General features: G+C 33.6%; 1 protein-coding gene across 1 annotated transcript in view; it reads right to left on the bottom strand.

The window, feature by feature from the left end:
• Positions 1-6776: 6776 nt before the first annotated feature.
• The window catches only part of SAMD5 (sterile alpha motif domain containing 5), a 30946-nt gene continuing 15146 nt past the window's right edge, over positions 6777-22576 (bottom strand). Inside the window, exon 2 of the mRNA XM_051997915.1 lies at positions 6777-9680. Coding sequence (XP_051853875.1) covers positions 9618-9680 — 63 coding nt within the window. The 3' untranslated portion in view covers positions 6777-9617. The remainder of the gene's footprint in view (positions 9681-22576) is intronic.

Raw genomic sequence — 22576 nt, 5'->3', positions numbered from 1 at the left:
TCCTTCTTAGAGACTAAGTCTGCTCAATAGGCTGATTGCCTTATGGTGAAATCATCAAGCCACCCAAATACCTTGAAATAGATAATTATACAAAATGGCTCTCATTTTTGTTCCACTTCCTTCCTATCCACAACGAATGCCACTGAGTTATGGGAAAGGAGGCAAAGGGTAATAAGAATAATACAATTTTTAGGATGTTATAAACATTGTAATTTTTCCAAAAAGTTAAGACTTGAGGAAAGATCTCAAGCACTGACTAAATCATTTATTAATAATCTGGGGGTAGATATGAATAAGAAAGACATAGGGCAGCACAGATAACTCCCAATCTGTACCGAGGAATGAAATGCTCACCTAGATAAAGTCAGAGATTCATTGAAATAAAGTTTATCATCTTACCCAGACTCTTTTCTGAAGGATTTGAGGCTTTTCACAACTCTCATCCCTTACAATTCAAAAAGACATGTAAGTAAAGGCTGTTTCATCTTCTGTTTTACATATGGAAACATTGAAAGGAAGGAAGGTAATTTATCTAAGTCATTCAGTTACTCACTTTAACAATCAGACTTGAAATTGCATCTCCAGTTCATCGGTCTTTTAAATAAAGAGAAAGAAAGAGGGAGGAGGAACCTAGAAAATGTCACCTCCCAAAGATTGGCTTTTTTTGTAAGTGAGATTTTTTTTTAAGAGAGTATTTTTAAAAATGAAATGATATTGATGAAAATTAACTGACTTTACTAAATGAATCCTATATGCATACAAATCACATTTTGTGTTCATTATTCAACAGAGAAAAATGAGATTTCATGGACATTCTGTTATTAATACTTTAATGCATTTTTTTTTAGAGAAGACTGATCAAATAAGTGCCCCTTAATTACATAAGTGCACTCTGTCCCTTAGGGTTATGAAATGGAGGAAATTTTTCATTTTATATTGTTCTAGGTTTAGTTTTAAATTAAAATCTTTTTCAGTAGGTCAAAATATGGTTTACTATTAGTCTATAGAGCACCAGTTATATATTTTGGTTAGAGATTTTAAAAGCCTGATCAAAATATAATATTTTTATTAACAATGCAAATCATTGCCTTGTATAACAATGCAAATACCTAGAAAATTTCTTCCATCTTTGTAATTTTGTAAAATATACTGATTATCAAATTTAGTTTAAAAATAACAGAGTCCCCTGAAATAAGAATATTTAGATTTGAGTCAAGATATAATCTCTGTGGGTATCAGTTTCATTTCTAAAATGAAAGGCTTAGACTAGTTTTTCAAAAGTCCCTCTTCCCCTTGAATTCCATGATTTAGCATATTCCACGATATAATTATATTATGGTAAAAATAGCAATGTTGAAAATAGGACAAACCTGATATAACATGTAAGTCAACCCTTATTTTGCAAAGGATAAATATGATACAGAGTAAATGACTTAGCCAGTATGACAAAGTGAGAGTTAATAAGAATTCCCCTCTACTTTATTAATATTGCTATTAGTATCATTAATAACATCATTTTTTGTATAATGTTTTATAGTTATAAAATACTTTAAATGCTTATTCATGTTATTTGTTACATTACCACTAGCCTGTGTTATATTGCTGTGTGCTTTTGTAAATTATGTATATTGCCTCCCATATTGATGGATTTATGTATACCATGTATATCTGTTACAAAGTTCTGGCCCATATTGATGGATTTATGTGTACCCCTTCAGAAACCCCCTATGTTTTAAAACAAAAGAAAGGGGGAGATGTTGGAATCCTTACTAACTGCTAACTAATTAGAGTTGATCTAATCTTACAAGAAGATGTTTTGGGCAGAACCTGAAACAAGGTACTAAGTAGAACTAAGTTCAATGAGTTCACACCTCCCTTGAAGCTCGTTGGGCCAGAGAGCACTATGGGAGAAAACCCATAATCCCTCTCTCTCATATCCCACAATTCCTCCCTCTTGGATAAAAGAAACAGACAGAAGCTCTCGGTCAGATTTCAGTAGAGTTACGCCAGAAGCCCTCTCTCCGAGGCAAGGCAGAATATTTTCCACTTGGCTGGCTGGTGGCAGAAGTGTTCTTCGGAGAGTGAAGATGCTACAAGTCGAGATTTCAGCGGAATGACATGAAGAGTTGGAGCTGGCTGGAGGCTGAAGAAAACTGAGGCAGAGGCTGAAGGACCAGACCTTTGGATTTGGTGACATTCGGAGAGAGCTCTTGGAACCAAGCAGAGAGATAGGCCTCTAAGCTAACCGGGCTAGAAGAAAAAGCTCACCACACTTTTTATTTAATTTTTTACTATAAATGTGGTACTCTTTCCATGATACCACTTTTCCCTCTGTGGATTGAATTATGGTTTAAGTAATACAATGGCTTGTTGTACTCTTGCTTTATGATAATTATAGGAATTAAGATTTAAAGTCTAAAGAGAAGAATAAGGGAATACATTTATGAGAAATTTGCATGTAATGTAAATATTGTATATGCTTAGATGTCTGACAAACTTAACTGGAGAGAAGACATGACAACATTGTCTCAAATTCAGTGACAATGGTAGGTTGGTTTTAAATAAGATGAAAACATAGTATATATAAAGTACATGCTTTCAGTGCATTCTCGCTAACCAGATGACCATTTCTATCACTCTAGTTTCCAATGAGTCAAAGATGGAAAGAGTGTGAAGGGAAAAAATCTTAAGAGACAGATAAAGAGTTGTGATGGAACAGATAATTCAAAAACCTCAATGGAACTAAATATCTGAGCAGAAAGGCTGATATACATCTTTTAAAAATATATAAGCGTAAGGGAGGTAGGAAAAGTAGCAAGGAAAAAGGGTTTTCATCTCTTCAATCTATGGCTTTATATCTTTTGATTCAGAAATAAAGAAATGGAAGTTTGGTAGTCATAGTATGAACAATGTACCAATGGACAAGAGTACCAATGGATTGTGACACTCTAAGTGAATGGTAATCAAATTCTATCTCAGTTCTCAGAATAGGGGAAATAGGAATGGGTATCTGAATTTGAAAACCTCTGGTGATTAAAACTGAAGGGGGCTGCTTAAATTTTCACTCCTCATTTTCCTGGTCTAATCCCAATGTGGTAAAGAAAAACTGATGAACAGCTGGAAGATTCCAGCATACCTTCCACGCACCTAGCCAGGCCTGGTATCCAAGAGAGATTTCTAGGATTGTATCACTTAATGGTAATGGATAGCCACATCTATACTGATATTGTCATCCTTCCTGATAAATAACTTTCTCAGACCTTGGTTGGGTAGTAGTGATAAGGGAGGCTTGTAGCACTGTTGATTTGCTTCCAACCTGCCAAGTGAGCAACTAAATTTACACAATCCATAATTACATATAGGCATCCCAAAGTACTTCACATTCCCATTTTTAAAAATTGAAAATAAGACAATGTATGTAGGTTCTTGGTGATCAAATTTGTAGAACGAAACTGATTTCATTCAGAGGAGATAAGATGTTGTGTTTTTTAATAGCTCTGTACTAACAGAAATTTTAACCAAATATAGGTTTATTGGAATTGTTACAGAATATGTTTTCAAGCTTAATGAAACAAAAAGGTACAATAAAATGTCTAACATTTGGCCCAAGTGACATACCTATTTCTTCTTGCAAGTACTTAAAGCAGTTTTTCATTTAAAAAAAAATAATAAAATAAAAATTACTAAAAGCCAGAATTTTTCTGGGCAAAATGAACAGTATGTTCTCTCAAAAAGAAGGGAAAGTAACATGTTTTCTCAGGGTGTAATTCAGACTACATCTACTAAAAATATATATATAAACATTTCCTGTCTAAAATGGTGTTTAAAAATTTACTTCCTTCCTTATGTTTCAGCAGAACAACTTTTGGCCAAACTAGTTAAAAAGCAACACTCAGCTCTCAATGTGAAACTTAACCCATTTATTTCCTTTCAAAGTAAAAAATGTTGGGGGGGGGAGGGAGGTTCTTATTGAAAAAAAGTAAGCTTAATGTTAAGAACCTAAAAGATTTAACAGGTAGTCCAAGATATGCCAGTCTCCAAATCAGTCTGATCTTGGTTCAAGTTCTCTTATCTAGTCTACTAGCTGTATGGCCTTTGGCAGGTCACCAAATTTCAGAGAATTCCAGTCTTCTCTTTAATAGTATAAGGTGCTGATTCACATCAGTAGAAAAGTTTCTTCTTATAGAACTTCCTATACCACAAATCACAGGTATATGTAGAAGCAAAGATCAATAAATAAATAAATGAAGAAGAAAATCAACATACAGTTTTTTTTTTCTGTCCCATCTCTCTTACCTCTGTGTTCATTCTTTAGTTTTTTTTTTAAAGAACTCTATGTCATTGTCATTAATTGTTCACCCTTAATGTAAAGTTGGCAATATATTTTTATTATATTAGCGACCAAAAAAGGAAACAGAGTAAGATAATTAATATATGTGAGTCAGAAGATCTACTGTCTACCTGGTTGAACTAAGAAGAATCAATACTTTTTTCTCTGTTTTTTTTTCTCTTTTATATGATCAGAGAGGTATACTATATGACCTCTATCATGTCTTCCAGACCCAACATCCTCTGCTCCTAGGCTATATATTTTTCATTTTAAGAATTTTATGAGGAAGATGATATTTTAAATTCATGATAGTTTCTCATAGCTTAGTTGTGGAAAATGAAAAATCAAGAATCCTTAGATGTTGCATATAATAAATTAAAAGCTTATCTTTTATAAAAGAAGACCTTAAAAGGAAATAAAATACATAAAACAAAATTGGTTTGATCTTATCCCACAATTTAAAAAATTTGGGTAAAGGCATCTATTATTTTATTACATTGACAGAAGTGCTGGTACTAGCTGACCTACATTTAATTTCTGAACATTTATTTAGGCACATACATTATAAAGGTAACTAAAAGTTGAAATCTGGGCCCTCTATATATTATTATAAAGATTATTCTAGATTTTATCCTTGTTTTCCTTTCTGTGTTAGAGAGCATTCTCTACTTGCCTAAACATGATAACATGAACCTTAATTAAATATTGTTTGTAAAATATTACAGTAGCAGAAAGGAATTTTTTGCTGAAGACTTATTTTTTCACCTTTCTAACTACATTGCACTTCAATCCTTTCCCCTCCCTACTCTGCTCCCCTCAATATCTAGTAGAGGAAGACTTTTGCAAGGAAAATCCACTAATGCACCTAATTCTCTTTCCCATATGAGAAAACATTGCTGCTATTCTATGCTCAGCTTGTGTCCTTGGATATGTTTCTTTCTAGAAGGAATTGTAAGGAGACTATCATTCATCTCGCTGGAATATAATCATTATAATGCATCCAGATGAAAATGCCACTCACTAATTTGCACATATGCCTTTCAAATCTGGAGTTCAAATTATAAGAAAGGAAATGATGATGATAGCTCTCCTGTATATACTGCAGGCAAATATGGTTAAAAAAATATTGGTCTGAAAAAAGGATGGATTTTTTAAATTATCTTATTCATGCTTCCTATTTATCCTTAAAAACAATTTTGCCAGGGAAGTTAAGCTAATAAGAAGATTTGGCAGGTTTAGGAGTCCAAGGACAGAAAGGGAAAGACATGCTTTTGGAGGCACTAAGTCTATTTCAGCAAAAGGTAAATACTGTACATTTTATTGGGCTAAGACACATGCTTCAATAGGGGGTGAGAGATAGTCATTTTATTTTTATGGACTCTCTTCTCTGAAGATTAAAAACGTATAAGCAAGCAAGTCAATAATTAATTCAACATCTCTAAGTTTGAGTTCTTAAGAAACATTTAAAAATATTCCTAAATTCAATTTTATGGGGGATGGGGGAGTCTATAATTGAAACTCTCTCTCTCCCTCTCTTTCAGAATTTGGTATCATAATTTTATCAATATTAGAAATTCTTAGCTCCACTGATATATATGAGAAATTGCTCTGTATTCTGTAACCTAATATAGTTGGCTGAAGGCACTGAGAATTAAGTGATCTCCATGTGGTCACATATCTAGTATGAATCTGAGGCAGGATTTGAATCCAAGACTAACTCCAAAGCAGACACCCTAGACACTATACCACATTCCCTCTCAAATTCTCCATATGAGCTATGGAAAATAATGATTTAAGATATTCCTTATAGCCCTGGTACCATATTTCCCTTGGTCAAACACTGGCAATAATTGCCAAAATTAAATGGTTTTCAAAAATATATGAATGAAAATGCTGTTTTGAAATTGTTACATTTTAAGTTTATCTTCAAGGACCCATTCCTATTGGAAAGTAGGAATAATAATTTAATTTCTTAATATTTTCAATGGAATATCACTTTGGTTTTATACCAAAGAAAGAATAAGTTTCAAGATGATTCATGGTTCAGAGCTTTCCTCTTTTAAATAGGTTCTTTTTTTTTAAGTTAAAAAAATGTGTCTCCAGTAAACCCACCTACTATTCTCCTTATACCCCACTTCCTTTAACAGGGCCTTCATTTAGATAGATCATTGTATCATTTCTACTTTGAATAAAAACAAAAAGAGACAAATTAGTTGATACTTAAACTGGATTCTTATACCCTCAGCATATTAAATTTAAAATGAATGAAAGCAGTATTATTTTGTTGTAATGCATGATAAAGCCTACTTCATGTTCTCTATGAAAGAATGAACACTGACCTTTTGGGAAATTAAGTCTCTACAACAGTAACCAGTCCTACATGGTAGGCAAATGCATGCCTGCATGTGACGGTAGCCCGGCCATAGGCATGGACCTGAAAATAAGATTTGATGCAACCCAATTCACAAATCTTTATTAAACACCAAGAGACACTGTAATCAACAATAGGGACATAAAATAACAGTCCCTGCCCCTAAAGAGCTTACAGTTTGTAGAGAGAAGGAAATATATGTTTACAAATAAGTATGATACAAAGTAGAATGTGATAGGACTAAAAGAGAAATGTAAACAAAAACCAATTAGGACACTGGAGATCTCAAACATGAATTCATTTATCATTACAGTAAATTTTGGTTTTAGTCCTTTTAAAAATCAAACCCACCCTTGGAGGAAAAAAAATTCTGTCCTCTTCCCATACAAAAATTCTAATTAATTTGGGGAAAATCATAAAGGGTTGAACACAAGGCATATGTGACTTCTTTAACGGTCTAGTTCAATATTTTAAAGAACTTAATTGCATTATATTTATATTTAAGGAAGAAACAACAACAGTAAGCATGATTTCCCCAAGTATCTAATATTCCCTGAAACTGAATTATTTGACTCAATTAGATCACAATAGCAATAATGCACTCAATGCTATCCTAGTGACCTGAAAATTACTGTGCTTCTTTTTGTGTTTAACTGATTCCCAGAGAGCAAAAGGCACTGAGGAGAATTAGGCTGGTTACATAACATTTTTTTTGTTGTCCCTGTTCTCTTTGAGCTTAAAAACATAGAGTCCAGAGCTAAAAACTCTCTGAGAGGTCATCTAATTCAACCCTTTGCCTGATGAAGGAACATGCTTTACATCCTCTTCTAGTCCATTTCAACTCATGACAATGCTAATATGAGATTGTACCTATTTCCTAGTCTCAAATATTTCTTAGCTGAAGAATATTGAAAATGATTACGCAGACTAAGAAGAGATTTTTTAGATATTGTCACCTTTATCATTTACTAGCATCTTGAATCCTTTATTCTTGTTCAGTCGTGTCCAGCTCTTCATGACCCCGTAGAGCATAGCATGCCAACAAGATTGGGTTTTCTTGACAAAAATACAGGAGTGATTCACCATTTCCTTTTTCAGTGGATTAAGGCAAAGAGGAGTTAAATGGTTTGCCTAACGTCACACAGCTAGGAAGTATCTGAGGCCATATTTCAACTCAGATCTTCCTGAATCCAAGCTCAGCAGTCTGTCCACTAAGTCACCTATCTGCCTTTATCCATATAAAAAGCAGAACTAGCAAAAATGGCTACCACATCAAGAGGCTGCAGTAAGGGCTAAGGACAAGAGAATACATCTAGAAGTATGGGTCTTCAATCAGAAATTATGGATTTCTGTTCCCATGGAAGGGACAGAGTTTAATATGGAGTGGGCCAAAGTATTCAACACTTCTGGCTTCTTGGCAGTAGGATGAAGTCAGGTTGCATACAATAATTGGCTCCTGCTTTCCAGTCAGTCACTGCATAAAGTGTACTTGTGAAGCTAAGTGAATCTCATGTATCTGACATGAAAAAAACTAAAAGGATATCTCTTCCCTTACCAAGGCATCTTTAGTTTTATCCATGTATCTATGCATTCAATGTTTTACATGCAGATATGCTGCCTTCACTAAACTATTCACCCTAAAAAAGCATAATACAAAATGGGACTACTTAGAATAAGAATATAAAAACTTAAGAAGATATTAGTGATCTGAAGAAAGTGACAATGTCTTTGGGGCCTCATTTACCTCAAATGGAAACACTCTGTATACAATGGAACACCATTTAGCTTTGTATGGGCTATTGATATCATCTAGTTCCCAGCTTCTTAAACTATGGTTCATGACTACCTATGAGATCTCATAACTGAATGGAGGAGGGAGAGGGGGATGTCACAAAATTATGATTTATTATCATTAAAGTGTTATATATACCTATATAGTCAGGATCAAGTGAAAATTCTCAGGAGAAATGGGGTTACAAGTGGAAAAAATTTAAGCTCTGATTTAGCCCAACCTTCTTACTCTATAAAAGATAAAATTAGGGCCCCCAAGAGGAGAAAAGGTTTTGCCCCAAATCCCATTGCGGGTTAGTAACAGAGCTTCTTTTACATTTATCATCATTCCTACAATTTAAGCCCCTGTATGATAGCCAGGATGAAATTCCTTTCTATCCTTTTCTACACAATTCTTTACCAGTTTAAGTTGTACAAAATATTTTTTCTCAAAATAGCCTCTTGAAATAGATAGTGCCTATTTTACAGATGAAGAAATTAAAACACAGGAAGATAATGAAGATACTAGTTCAAGGTCACCCACACATCTAACAAGTATCAACACTGGGACACAAATTCAGGTCTCCAAATTCCAAGCCCAGCAGTCTTGCCACTATACCATAATATACACAGCTCTTGGTCATTTTTTCTCTTTGTAACTCTGACCAGGTCATCTTTCTTCCTGGGATATTTTTAATATGGCATTGTCCTTTAAGGAGGGAAAAAGGAGTTTTATGCTAAAAGACAAATTAACTAATATAGAATGATCTAATTATACCCTAATGCTAAGAACTTATTCATTTTACTGTGATTAATAATCTATTTTTCTAAAACTTTAACATCAATTAAGCTCATTTACTTATCCTATTTCCTTTTAAAAAGTAAAGAGTTTGCAGAACTGGGTGGCAAAACATTTTCAAATAAGTATTGGAGTTTTATTGCCTTTTTGTTTCTTGCTTTTTAGAAATTAGCACCCAGTTATACAAAGTTGATTAGTCCAGAATATTTCCAAGCATAAAAGTTTGGCTGATGAGTATTTTTCCAGGTCATCATCCATTTTCCCTTTTTGAAAGAAAGGCACTATCTGTGCCCTTTTCCAGTCTTCAGGCACCTCACCAGTCCTCCACGAGTTCGCAAAAATGATATCTAGCGGTTCTGTGATGACTTCGGCCAATTCATTAAGTACTCTAGGATGCCAGCCATTGGGACCTGTGGATTTGAACATATCTAGGTTATTTAAGTTATCCTTTCCCAGTTTCTCCCCTATTCCAGTTTGGCTTCCCATAGTTTTTTGTTCCTGTTTTAGGGTGACACAAACTTTGTATCAAACATAGAAGTTTGAAATAAAAAGCATATCCTTGATTTCTAGTGTTAGAGGTCTTCACAAGCTAGTAAAAGGGAAATATATTTACTACATGTCTTACTATCTAAAAGAATACTATGTAAAGGAAATATTTGTTATTCCTTAGGGTCCATTAGAAAAACACAATTTTCAACGTATTTTCTTTTTATATTTCCTAAAAAATTATTAAATATCTATAAGGAAATAGAAAGCACATAAAGATAAAATTAGATTATTCTACAGTTAAAATTTTGAAAATCACTGCAGAGTGCTATCTAGTAGTTCTAATTAGCACCCTATCTATCAACATGATGGAGGAAAATTCTGAAAAGCCCATACTGTGCTATTTGCACCAGTAACTTCCAATGGAAATTAAACTCACAAGTGTCAAGATGAATCATATACAAGCTAGCTACTTGTGATCACAATTTTATGAACAAAATGACTTTTCCAAATAATTTTTAAGTATTAATGACAATTCAAAAATATATAATGAAAAATATGTAGTTTAATATAGAATATGTTTAAAAGGTTTATGCGAGAGCCCGGAATGTCCAAACAAGATTTTTTTTTTTAAATGCAGACAGCATATTACATTCATAAGCACTGTTAAGTGTTGACAGTCTTAACCCCTTCTCTTCCTCCACGATCTCTGTAAAATTGAGGCAAAGTCACAAATGACATTCTGCTGCCTGTCATGGCTGAAATGAGTGCTTAAACTTCCTCAACAGTTCAAAAATGGCACAAAAGGAAAAGAGAGAAGAAAGAGCAAGAAGAGAAAATGAGACTATTTAATACAATCTTGATATTATTAGTAGAATGGACAAATTTGGATGAGATTGATACTATTAAAGTAAAGAATTAATTGGGAAAAAAATTTAAGACAAATTGTCAATATTTTCCTGGCCCAAATTTAGTCTAATAATGATAGTTTCAAATATATTCTTCTGTGAACATTATTTTTTAAAATCCTTTTTAAAAAACAGGGTAATCTAATTTGTTTCTGTATATGCCATTTACAACTTAGCTCAAACAGCTACCCAAAGACGGTAATATGCTAATATGTAGTTATTAATTAGTTTGGGTAATATGCACATCCATCAGCTCATTACACCTAAATGGATGGTTCTTATTACTATACATGCTCGATATATTTCCTTCTTCAAAGAATTTAGGGATTTTTTTTCATATTTAATTTATTTAACAAATGACCAACAGTGTTATATAGTAGATATAAGATCACTCTAGGGGCCAAAATGATCTAAGTTCAAATCCCATCTGTGACAGACACTGTGTGGCAATCAGTAAGTCATATGACCTCACTTAGACTCAGTTTTCTCATCTGTAAAATGTAATACCTACCTCCCAGTGAAAGGGTGAAAAGGGTCAAATGAAATATCTTCAAAACACTATTTCCTACAATAAATTATGAAGAAAAAAGAATAAGAAAGTCCTTTTTTTTTTTACTTTATTAAACCAAAGTAGTCACAGCAGAAGACAGAAAGCAAAAGAATACAATCATTATAACTAAAAGAAAATGTAAAATGTTATTAGAAATGTTTTCTGTAAATATATGAATTGAGAGGCTGCCTACCAAAAAAACTGATTCATTCATTATATGGACCAAAACTATTCATTGAAGATAGAACAAATAGAAATGGCCTATAACTGCAGCATAGGAGATTTTTAGAAAATTGGAAGAAAGATATTGAAAAATATAAAAATTGGTTACCAAAGAAAGAATGATAACTTTTAAGAATATTTTTAGACAGCAGAAATTTTTTTAGAAATGTGATTTTTGTTATAGCCCTGCCAAAAGGAGAATAGAAAAAAGACAGGATGTAGATAGAGGTAGAAGGGACCTTCAGAGATTGCCTAATACAACCCATTCTTTTTAAAATTTCCGATTATTTATTTATTTATTTTTGTTGATAAGGAAATCCAAGCCCAGAGAGATCAAGATTCTTGACCAAGGTCATACATATAATGAATAGCAAAATAGATATTTGAACCCAGGGCCTCTTTTCCCAAATTCAGTATTTGATTCACTACCTATTGCTGATGCCCAGTCACCTACAACTGTAAAGCAGAAAAAAGAAAATATTCCCCATTATTTAGTGAACTAAATATATCCTGCAAATTGTGTTTATTAAAAATTTCAATCATAAAATTATTTCACAACCTTGGTTGCAAAGTAACAGGCTTGTGTAGTTTTATATGTTATGATTTACAAGAGAGAGAAAAAGAGAGATAGAGGGAGAGGGAGAAGAAGGAGAGGGAAAGAAAGAGGGATAGGGAGGGAGAGGGAGGTTCACAGAGGGAGACAGAGGGAGAGAGAAAGGGAGGGAGAGGGAGGGAGAAGGGGAGAGGGAAAAGGAGAGGGGGTTAGAGGGAAAGGAAAGAGAGGAAGAGGGAAAGGAAAAAGAAGAGGGAAAGGAAAAAGAAAGAAGGAAAGGAAAAGGGAAGGGAAAGAAGAAGGAAGGGAGGGAGAGAGGGAGGAAGGAAAGAATTAAAGAAAGAGAAAGAAAAGTAAAAAGAAAGAAAGAAGAAAATATCATACTCATTAAAGGAAACACCGTGGATAAAGCATAAAACTTGGAATCAAGAAAGACTGAGTATGTGTAGACCTGGAAAAGTCACAATCTCTCTGGGTCTCAGTTTCTTCATCTGTAAAATGATAGCACTGGACTTCCTGGTCTCTAAAGTCTCTTCCAATTTCAAATCTATGATTGTATGAAAGTCTTAAAATTGTTTAGCATCTTGGGGGAGAGGTGCTCCTGGAATAGTAATAAATGGGGAAGAAGAGAGGCCCACGAGGGTAGGGAGCAACACACACACACTCTCTCTCACACACACATATACACATATGTTATATGTATATGACATATAACACTACATTTGTAAGAGTTTCTTGAAGTAATAATAAATAAATCTTGAAGTAATAATTGGCCAATTGTACTTTGCTTCATGATCACAGAAAAATATTTGTGATTAATTCTTCTTTTGTAAATGTTCTGCTCACATTCCATGGGAAGATACAGAATGTAAAATCCTAAAGCTGTCTTGATAGATTCTGCACTGCCAATGGAATAGAAATGAACCCTTTTGATTCTGACAGCCTTTAGGGGATAACTCCTGAAAATTGCTAAAAGCAGAAAATCATGTGCTGTAGGGAACATCCTAATTTCAGGAAACTGCCTCTTCCACCAGAAATTTATATACTTCATTTCACACACTGAGCCCCCCCGCTCCACCCCCAGTCACCAAAAAAAAAAAAAAATACCTACAATTCTCCAACAAAGAAAATAAAGCTCTCTTCACTCAGCTAAGAAAAATAATAATTTGTTTGGAAGTGTTTATATTCTTCTTCAGCTACATGATTAGGCTGGTTTAAAAATCATGAAGTAATTAAGTCTGGTCGTTGCTCAAATTCCATGAAGTTCAACTGCTGGAACATTAAATATAGGCCTGGATTTTTATTTTAAAATATTTCAAGAGTTAATAAATAAATATATCCATGCATAGCTACACAAATGCCACTGAGTAAGAAAATAATGGCAGTAGCTTACAACTCTATTGACGGAATTCTTCTCTCTCCTCATCCAAGAAAACACTATTCAACTTTGACTAACGCAAACCAATCTATTTTTTCCTACTGCTTGTTTTTTTATTTTGGATGTGTTTATGTTTGGAAGGGGGTGGCGTGGGGAATTGACAGGTCTATGGGAAAACCAAAGCTCAACATTAGTGTGGGAGAAAGGGCATGTCTTTAATTCCCATGACCTCAGTCACATCAGTGGCACACAGTGCCCTCCACTGGGATGCTTTGGTGTGGCTAGACAACATAAAACTACCACTTAGATGACAACTTGCTTTCTCGTGCTCTAGAAGTCAAACCAACTGTATAACTGCCCAGCTACCAACTTATGCCTACTTAAATTGAGTCACACATGAACTCCATTCTTGTCTTGAGTCAAAGCTTTCCAAAGTTTCATTTTCTTAATCAGTTGGAAAGAACATTGAGTCCAATGTGCATACATGCAGAGTTAGTAAATTATTAGCCAATGCCAAAGAATGCGTCTTGGTAGATGAGGAAAATAAATTGAAAAATCAATTAATAAATAACCTTCACTGGCATATTTTTATAATGCTTTAAGGCATGCAAAACACATTACTTTCATGGTTAATGCATTCTGTCCTTTGCACAAAACTATAGGTATTGTAGAATTTATATTCATTTTGCACATAATAAAACTGATGCTCAGTGAGGAGAAATTTGCCTACAGTCACATGAACTTGTGGTCAATATGACTATATATGAAGTTCTTTCTACAATGCCTAACAGCCTCTATGCTTAAAATAACATACTAGATTTATTTCTTCCAGCTACTTTCCAGAAACTCCTATCCTTCACTATGGCTTTCAAATACTTCTTTTGATGTGAGAATCCCTTCCCAATTCAAGACTGTACTGGAATTTAGGGGTCATTTTTTTTAAGTGTTTATCCTACTCTAGAGATGATCTTGTTCTAAAAATGACATGCTAGTTGTAAATGCAAATCATGATACAAGGATAGTTTACCTCTCATGATTTCTCTCTATGCTGATGAAAAGGTATGTATAATGGTCTCTCTCTTGAAAGAGCTCATGTGATTGGATGATACAAAAGATACTAAAGGTTGTATCTTCAGAGGAACTGTTTTATTACTTGACTTGTACTATATTCTATTTCCTTTACTCACACATAGCATGAATAATAAAAAGCTAGCATTTATAGAATTGGGGTTTGCAAAACACCTCACAAATATCTCCTTTTATCCTCACAATAACCTTGAGATCTGATTTTATTCTCATTTTACAAGTATGAGGCATAAAAAAAATTTATATGGAGACTACTAGTAGGAAGATTAATTCACCTTCCTTTTATTGGTAAGCTTTTTGAGGGCAGGGACCTCTTTCTAAGACTCCATACCTTGTTGTTCAGTCATTCAATTGTACTCAACTCTCCATGACTGTGGAATATACTGTCCATAGGTTTTTCTTGGCAAAGATACTGGGTGGTTTGCTATTTCCTTCTCTAATGAATTAAGGCAAACAGAGTTTAAGTGAGCTTGTGCCTTACCTATGGTAATAGTAATAGCTGACATTTTTATAGCGCTTTAAGACTTGTATATTCCTTGATACATGTTAATTCATTTAATTGTCAACATAATCCTGTGAGGTAGTTGCTATTAGTAGCCACTCATATACATGACTGATTCATTCTAATTTGAATAGTATTTATATAAATATCATCTCTCTAAATCTCAATTTAAGCTATAGAATATGAGTGAGACTTTTGCCACATATTTCACAAGGTTATTATGAGGAAAGTCCCTCATTGTCCCTAGATCACTATAGATTAATTGAATTAGTAAATATCCACACTTCTATCTGGGAATATTTGCAAGGAAGAATTTCCTGGGAACATCATATTAAGAAATCTTTGAGGTTCCTAATTAAATGTTGCCTAATAATATATTTTGTTTTGTTTTCTCTTGTTTAAAAAAAAAAATCAAGTGTTGTTAAAAATGTCAGCCTCCTTTATTTAAGTATTCCATCTGTTCTCATTCATGGCATGCCCTTAGTAAGTACCAGTTTACCATATCTATCACTGGAACGATTAAAGGCATTGTAATAAATGGCATCTGTTTTCAACACCTTGTTGCTCTAGCCATGTGCCTTCTAATTTTCACTCATCACTTATCTATAGTGTTTCCACTGCTGAAAGAAATACCGAATAGTGATACTTTATAGCTAGAATTATAGAAGATTCCCACCTGTTTACTAGTCATAAGTCTTTCCACAATGAAAACAAAAATTAAACAATCTTTGTTAATAGGATCTTAAGGATTTTGCCAACACAGTGCATACTAGAAATTTTTTTTAAATATTAAAGATACTTTATTAGTTGGTACTGAGAGCTTTAAGGAAGTATTCTTCATTCTTGGAAGCTCTGCTTCTAATTAGATGGCTCCTCCTGAAACCTCCATTTAAGGAGGATGCCCAAAGCTGCTATGTCTTCCTTCATTTCTCTCCAAGATCTTTTCTAGGCTTGTCTTCCTATGCTGTTCCATTTCATGGTATCTAGCCTTCTCCACCATTCTTTCAGTTTGCTTTATGTATTGTCTTCTCCAATCAGAATGTAAGCTCCTTCAGGAGTTCTCTTTCTTCTTATATTTTTATTCTCATCAGCATAACTGGTATATTGTAAGGCCTTAATAAATGTTTCTTGATGGACTGTGTACTAGGAAATGAGTCCAAAACCTATAAAAATTACTTAGTTGTTACTAAGCGCAGCTTGTTGATATCAATTTATAAGCAAATTACTTTCTAAATTCTATATATCTAAATATATTTATTTAGCACTTTACAATTCACAAAATATATTCTTCACAATGATTCCTAAATAGTAGAATTCTTAGTACTATTATAGAAATGGCAAGAATGACATCCAGAATGTTCAAACAGAAAATGAAGATCGAGATGGGATAATGGTGTGTCATTCTTGAATCTCATGAATTCCTCAATCATGTCCTTGTGTTTTCTACTTTCTTTATACAGATTAGACTTAGATGAGCAATTCTTTTCTTTTCATTTATTTAAGAATTATGTCTTCATATCTTGTCAGGCTGGAAGCATTATAACTCACAGCCCAATTTCAATAATGCCTAACATAAAGCTTTAACCTGCTCTGCTTTTCCAAGTTGAGATGGTTTATCCCTCCTTAGATAGCCTTGTGGCTCTCAGTTCACTATATCAGTGTCAAACTTATGGGGATACCCATTTAGCATTAGCTCTATTGTAGAAGTCTCCAATTCAAGCAATCCAGCATTTTCAGCACCCCACAGTAACAGGGATTATAGGTAATCTATCCCTTTATAAGCATTTATTAAAATATTTGTCTTAAGTGTTTTAAAATATTTTTAAATATAGACATTTTATATGTGAACAAAGATTTTTTACAGAAATTTAGAACAATTAGAAATTAGAACTAGCATTATTACTATTAGAAACTATCAAATTAGAAACTAGCACTAGAAACATCATTTTTGAATGAATAGATCACATTAATGGAATAAATACTAACTCATTCATAATTTCCTGGTAGGTATTAGAGAGTAGGGATTTCTTCAGACCTGAAATCTTCAAAGTTTTGAGAGGAATGATTTTTAACAACCAATAATTTGGGGAGATCCAGAGTTCTCCCCTTCTTCTAAAATCCCGATTCAGTCTCTTGGACATTACTGATAATGAGATTGAATTAACTCTCCTCATTCTTGGTCACACTCTACTTTACCTTACAAGGAATAGAATGAGGAAATCCATTTATATCCTACTTAGGTTTAGGAGGGGATAAATTCTTCCATTAGATTGCCCAGAACTGGGAGTGGTCTAGATACAGAGATAAGAAATTTGATCCAAATGTGGCCCCTCATTTTAAGACAGTCCATCTCCCATTGTATTAACTGAGTAGAGTGAATTGCTCCTCCTCTTCCAAAAGAACATATAAATCCAGAGTCCTGATGGTCATGATTCTTTGGTCTAAGATGACCAATTAACTATTTTTTTAATGAATAGCATACTGGCCTTATTAATAAAATGATTAAATTACCCAGAAACTCTCTTTGAACACCTTTTAATCATCACATTTTATAGTAAACAGATTGTAGGTATACCTGTGTCAGATATGTATACGGAAAGGGCAACTGACCATTTTTTCATTACCCTATCCTTTATCCTTGAAGGCTGTTGAATTTTGACCTAACCTAGAAAGAAACTGGTTTGAAGAATTTCTGTCCAATCCATAAGAGTTCCAGGCAATCCAATCCAGCCCAGTCCTAGACATCTGACATGAACAGATACAGATTTTCCTGAATTAACTGCAGCTCTGAAAACAGCGGCCACAGTATGAATCCATATCACCTCCGTGATTTGTCAGGGCAGAATTAGAGTCTCCTACAGGAATTAACACGTCTGAATTTCTAAGCTAATAGCTGTTATTTTTGTTGCATTTCTAGCACCTGGCCCACACAGAGGCAAATATTTGCTTTGTTTTGGGCCTCTTGGTACACTCACTGTGAAGTATACTTTAACCCACACACCGACATATTTAACAAGTCTCCAGAAGGAGGCTTCAGTAATGCTGCTATGACTCATGTGAAATCTGTTCATCAAAGATGTCTTACTTTGAATAAAAGATGAATAATGTGTGCTTTAAGCACTTCATCTCTTTATTAACCTTCTTTTTAAAAGTATCTATCATTGTGAGGTATTCCACAAAACATAATTACAAGAAGAATACCAATGTGACAGTTTTTAAAAGCCAAAATCTGATTACCAAGGAAGGCTAAACATACTGATGCCAAGCTGGTTCACTCCTCCATTCCCTCCCCCACAGATTTTTCCTAGTTCAGAGAAATCAAAAATTGAGTCAGAGCTTCAACCGAAATCACTTACTTAAGAAAGATTACAAAATGGTTAGTCTAAGACCTATATCAAGTTATATTGCATGTGAGAGTTGAGGAAGATTGAATAATATTTCAAAAAAACTGGGGGAAGGTGGGGAGAGGAGAAAAGAATGAAAGATAGGAATGAAAATTTGTAAATAGCTGGTAATTAATGTGCAAAAAAAACTGTTAATAAAATACCATTAATAGGGCATCTTATTTTGTTTCCATAGATAAGTCTTGCTTTGTCAACTTCATTCCCCATTGTCTACTTTTAATATCTTCCATCATCTGCAAAGATATACAACTGAGAACAGGACATGGATGATCTCATGCAGATTTCAGAGGAATTATAGCCCTAAAGTTAACAAAGATGATATTAATTTCCTGGAATGAATTCTGACCTATGGAAACTCCCTCAAGCACAAACAGATGCAAAAATGGGCTCTTTCCCCCTCTCTCTCTTCCCCCAAGAGATATTCAAAATGCCCAGAATAAGAAGATGTTTTTGTACCTCATAACTGCACTTTTCCTGTTTCATATATGCAAAGCACTGAGTCTGCCTACTTATGAGAATCATATAGTATCTCATTTGGAAGAAATCTTTGTGACCATCTAGCAAAATGTGTATCTAAACAAGAATTCCATTTATAACAAATATGAAGCAGCTAGGTGGTGCAGTCTTAAAGTCAAGAAAACACAAATTCAAGTCATTCCTCAGACTACTGTGTGATGTCAGCAAATCATTTCATTTTCCTCAGACTGTTTCCTCATCTGTAAAATGAGGCTAGTAAATAGCACCTATCCTCAGCGTTTTTCTAAGGATCAAATAAGGTCACATACATAAAGCATTTTGTAAACCTTAAATAGTTACACAAATACATTTATGATTATTAACAAGTAGTCAATTGGTTCTAGTTTTACTTTGGTGAAGTAGGTCTTCTATATTCCCAGGTAGCCCATTTTACTTCTGGATAGCTCTAAAAGTCTAAAAGTTTTTCCTTATTTTCAACCAAAAAAAAAAGACTTCTTTGTTACTCCTCAAGTCATACTTCTATTTCAGACATTCATTGCCAAATTAAACAAATGTGGTGTGTCATTAGGATTGTAACTAACCTTTTGAAATGACATATGAATTAGCAGTTAATTATATTTAGGAAGAATTGGCAAAAATAAAGATTGTTTACCAAATTTTTCCTTGAATCATTTTCATTTCACTTTCAACCTTATTTACATTGCATTAAAATATTACTTTAAAGGTTGAGGAGAGGAGGCAGAATATTTTTTTATCCCATGACATCAGGTGTAAAACCATGTTATTTCAAGACTGAATTCCAAGGTAAAGACATTTTGCTGATTTCTAACTATAGTCATCTCAGATTAGATATGTCTTCCACTTTAACAGTTAGGTTTGAAAATAACTTAGTTTAAAATCACACTTGCTATAATTGCACAGTATTTCATGAACTACTGAAATATATCATTAAGTCCCAAGGAAAAAGCTGATTTCATAATGGAATGGAGAATCACAAGTCATAAGACCTAGCTTTGAATCCTAACTCCCCATTCCTCTCAGTTTTTTTATTCTATCAAACTGATTTTCCTAAAATGAAAGTATTATCACTAGATAACACTTCCCCTCCCCTGTTCAATAAACTTCAGGGGCTCATTATCATCAAATATAAAATTCTCGATCCCTTTTGTCTTTCCAGCCTTTCAGTTACACCTTATTCCTCTCCAAGTATCCTGAGATCTGTGACATAGGCTCAGAACACACAATCTCGTCTCCCAACTCTAGCATTTTCATTGGCTCTCCCCTATTGACTAGAACTCTTTCCATCCTCATCTCTGTCTTCTAGCTTCCTTCAAATTTTACCTAAAGTCCCAACTTTTACAAGGAGCCTCTTTCAAATCCCCTAATGAATCACACAGTGCCTGGCACAAAATTGCTGCTTAATAAATAATTGATGACAAAATAGATTTTTTTTCACCAACTAGTCAAGGATGGTAGAACACCAGATTTGGAATCAGTCAATCAACAAGCATTTATTAAGCACTTACCTTGTCTAGATACTGTGTTAATGTGATTGCTAAGGAGAGCAATGTTCGAACTCAGTGACAAAGAAACTATTCTCCAACAGATACTATAAATGCACTATATATAGTATCTCAGATAGTTGGACTGCTTTTGCAATAGAATATGTGCTGTTTGAGGACAGGGACTGTTTTCATTTCATCGTTGTATCCCTAGTGTCTGGCATAGGAGTAAATGCTTAATAAATATTCCTATCAAATGAACAAATAGTGTGGGGGAAAATAAACTCAAAGGAATGATCTAAAGATATTTTGCAGTAACTAGATCCACTGCAAGGCAATGTATTGCTGCACAGTATTCAATAGTTTAAATACTTATACTCGTCCTATAAAAAGATTACTTCAAAAATGTGAGAACAAATCCATTTAAGAAATATTATCATCACAATACACTGAGTGTTATCTTAAAAGGGGATCTACATTTGATAGTAATATATTAAACTATAATCTAAAATAACTTATTATGTTTTACAGGAGACTGAGACAATTTAAAATAGCTGGGTTAACCTCCCACTGATGAAACCAAATTAAATTAAGGATTTTGGCAATTATTACTATGGGCAGACATGAGATATTCTCGGACAGTGCAAGTTAACATCCTGCTGACTAGACGTGATCCAATTTATTTTGTGTATGAAAAACACTGCAAATCTGAAAATAGTTTCAAGGCAACATTTGTTTTTCTATAATCCATAATAGGCAAATTTTCAAGGACACATTTGTCTTAAAGTTGTAGACATTCAGAACATACCAGGCATGAGGAGGGTAAAGGCAACTGAGAGAATTCAATAGAAAGTGCATTGAATTAAGAGTCAGAAAAATCTGAGGGAGACACTATCTTTGTGACTTCAGTCAAGTAACAAACTGACTTAACTTTATCTTCCAAATGAATAGAACTGAACTCGATGACTGCTAAAGATTTCTTCTTGCTCTAGGCAGAAAAACCTCATTTCTATGCTTTCCCTATACAATTAAAAAAAAAAAAAAGCAATCTCTGGCATTAGACTGAAATTTCATTGGATACACAGAGGAAACAAAAATATTTTCTATTTTTTTTTGTTCTTTAGATTTGAAGACAAAGTTTTCCTAAAATATTTTCCTATATTAACTCATTTGATTCTCACAACAACACTGCAATGACTTGCCTGAGTTCACAAACTTAGCCTACTCCATAATTCAGGCTAAAACCCAGAAATCCCAACTTCTAGTACTATATACTTTTTCAATCATAGCATGCATACCTAACATTCCAAAATCATGTCACATTTAAAATTTTCTGTAGAAATGTCCTATGTAGACATAAAATAGGAGACACTATTCACATTTTTTCCCCACATTTTGAGGTAAATGCAAATATCCTGTTCTCCCAGCAATAGACAGGATATTTACATATATCTCAAAATGTGAGGGGGAAAAAAAAAACCAGAAACCAGGAGTTGATAATAAACACATCAAGCTAGTTAATCCAATAAACTTTCTTGGATTTGAAATTTATTTCAGAAGAACTAAAGGGGAGACAAAGGGCTAATATGCATTCTTTAATGTACAAGATTATAATTAACCTAATGTCTATTTTAAATTTACTATTATCTATTAAAGAATAAATAATTTTACACTCTTCTAATATGTAGCTTTTAAGCTTTAAATCACTGACCATAACTAATAAGCAGTTTAGTAGCAGAGTATCCTAAATGTAGTCATAGACTGCAATTTCATTGAATGTAAATCATCATCATTTTTAATGCAAAGGCAACAGCAAATCTCTGTAATTACTGGGCGCATTTTGAATCACTTTTATTATTACTGCAGTAGCCCCATTAAAAATCCAAAACACTGAACTGCATGGGATATAAAATTGAAATTATGATACACTACAAGCTCTAAGTGAATGCATAAATTTTCTACTAGTATCTGAAATTATTTTGTTGCCAAGACTTTCGACTATTGAGAATTAACTTTGAAAGCATTTACTTTATCCAACACAATAAGTCAGGGCATTTTGTCTTGCTAATATGAGAAGCAAATTCAGGAGTAATAGTCTATGAGTTATTCATTTTTTACTTAGAAAAGAAACCCTAAAAATTCAGTATAATAATTTGAGAATGAAAAGATGCTCAAAAAATGTATGGAGCCCCCCCAAAAAGTATAAAGTAGAGTGTGTTTCAAACCACACATTCTAAT

This window comes from Antechinus flavipes, chromosome 4, assembly GCF_016432865.1.
Source record: "Antechinus flavipes isolate AdamAnt ecotype Samford, QLD, Australia chromosome 4, AdamAnt_v2, whole genome shotgun sequence".
Classification (NCBI taxonomy): domain Eukaryota; kingdom Metazoa; phylum Chordata; class Mammalia; order Dasyuromorphia; family Dasyuridae; genus Antechinus; species Antechinus flavipes.
The sequence above is the reverse complement of the archived record's forward strand: the minus strand, read 5'-3'. Positions and strand labels throughout refer to the sequence as shown.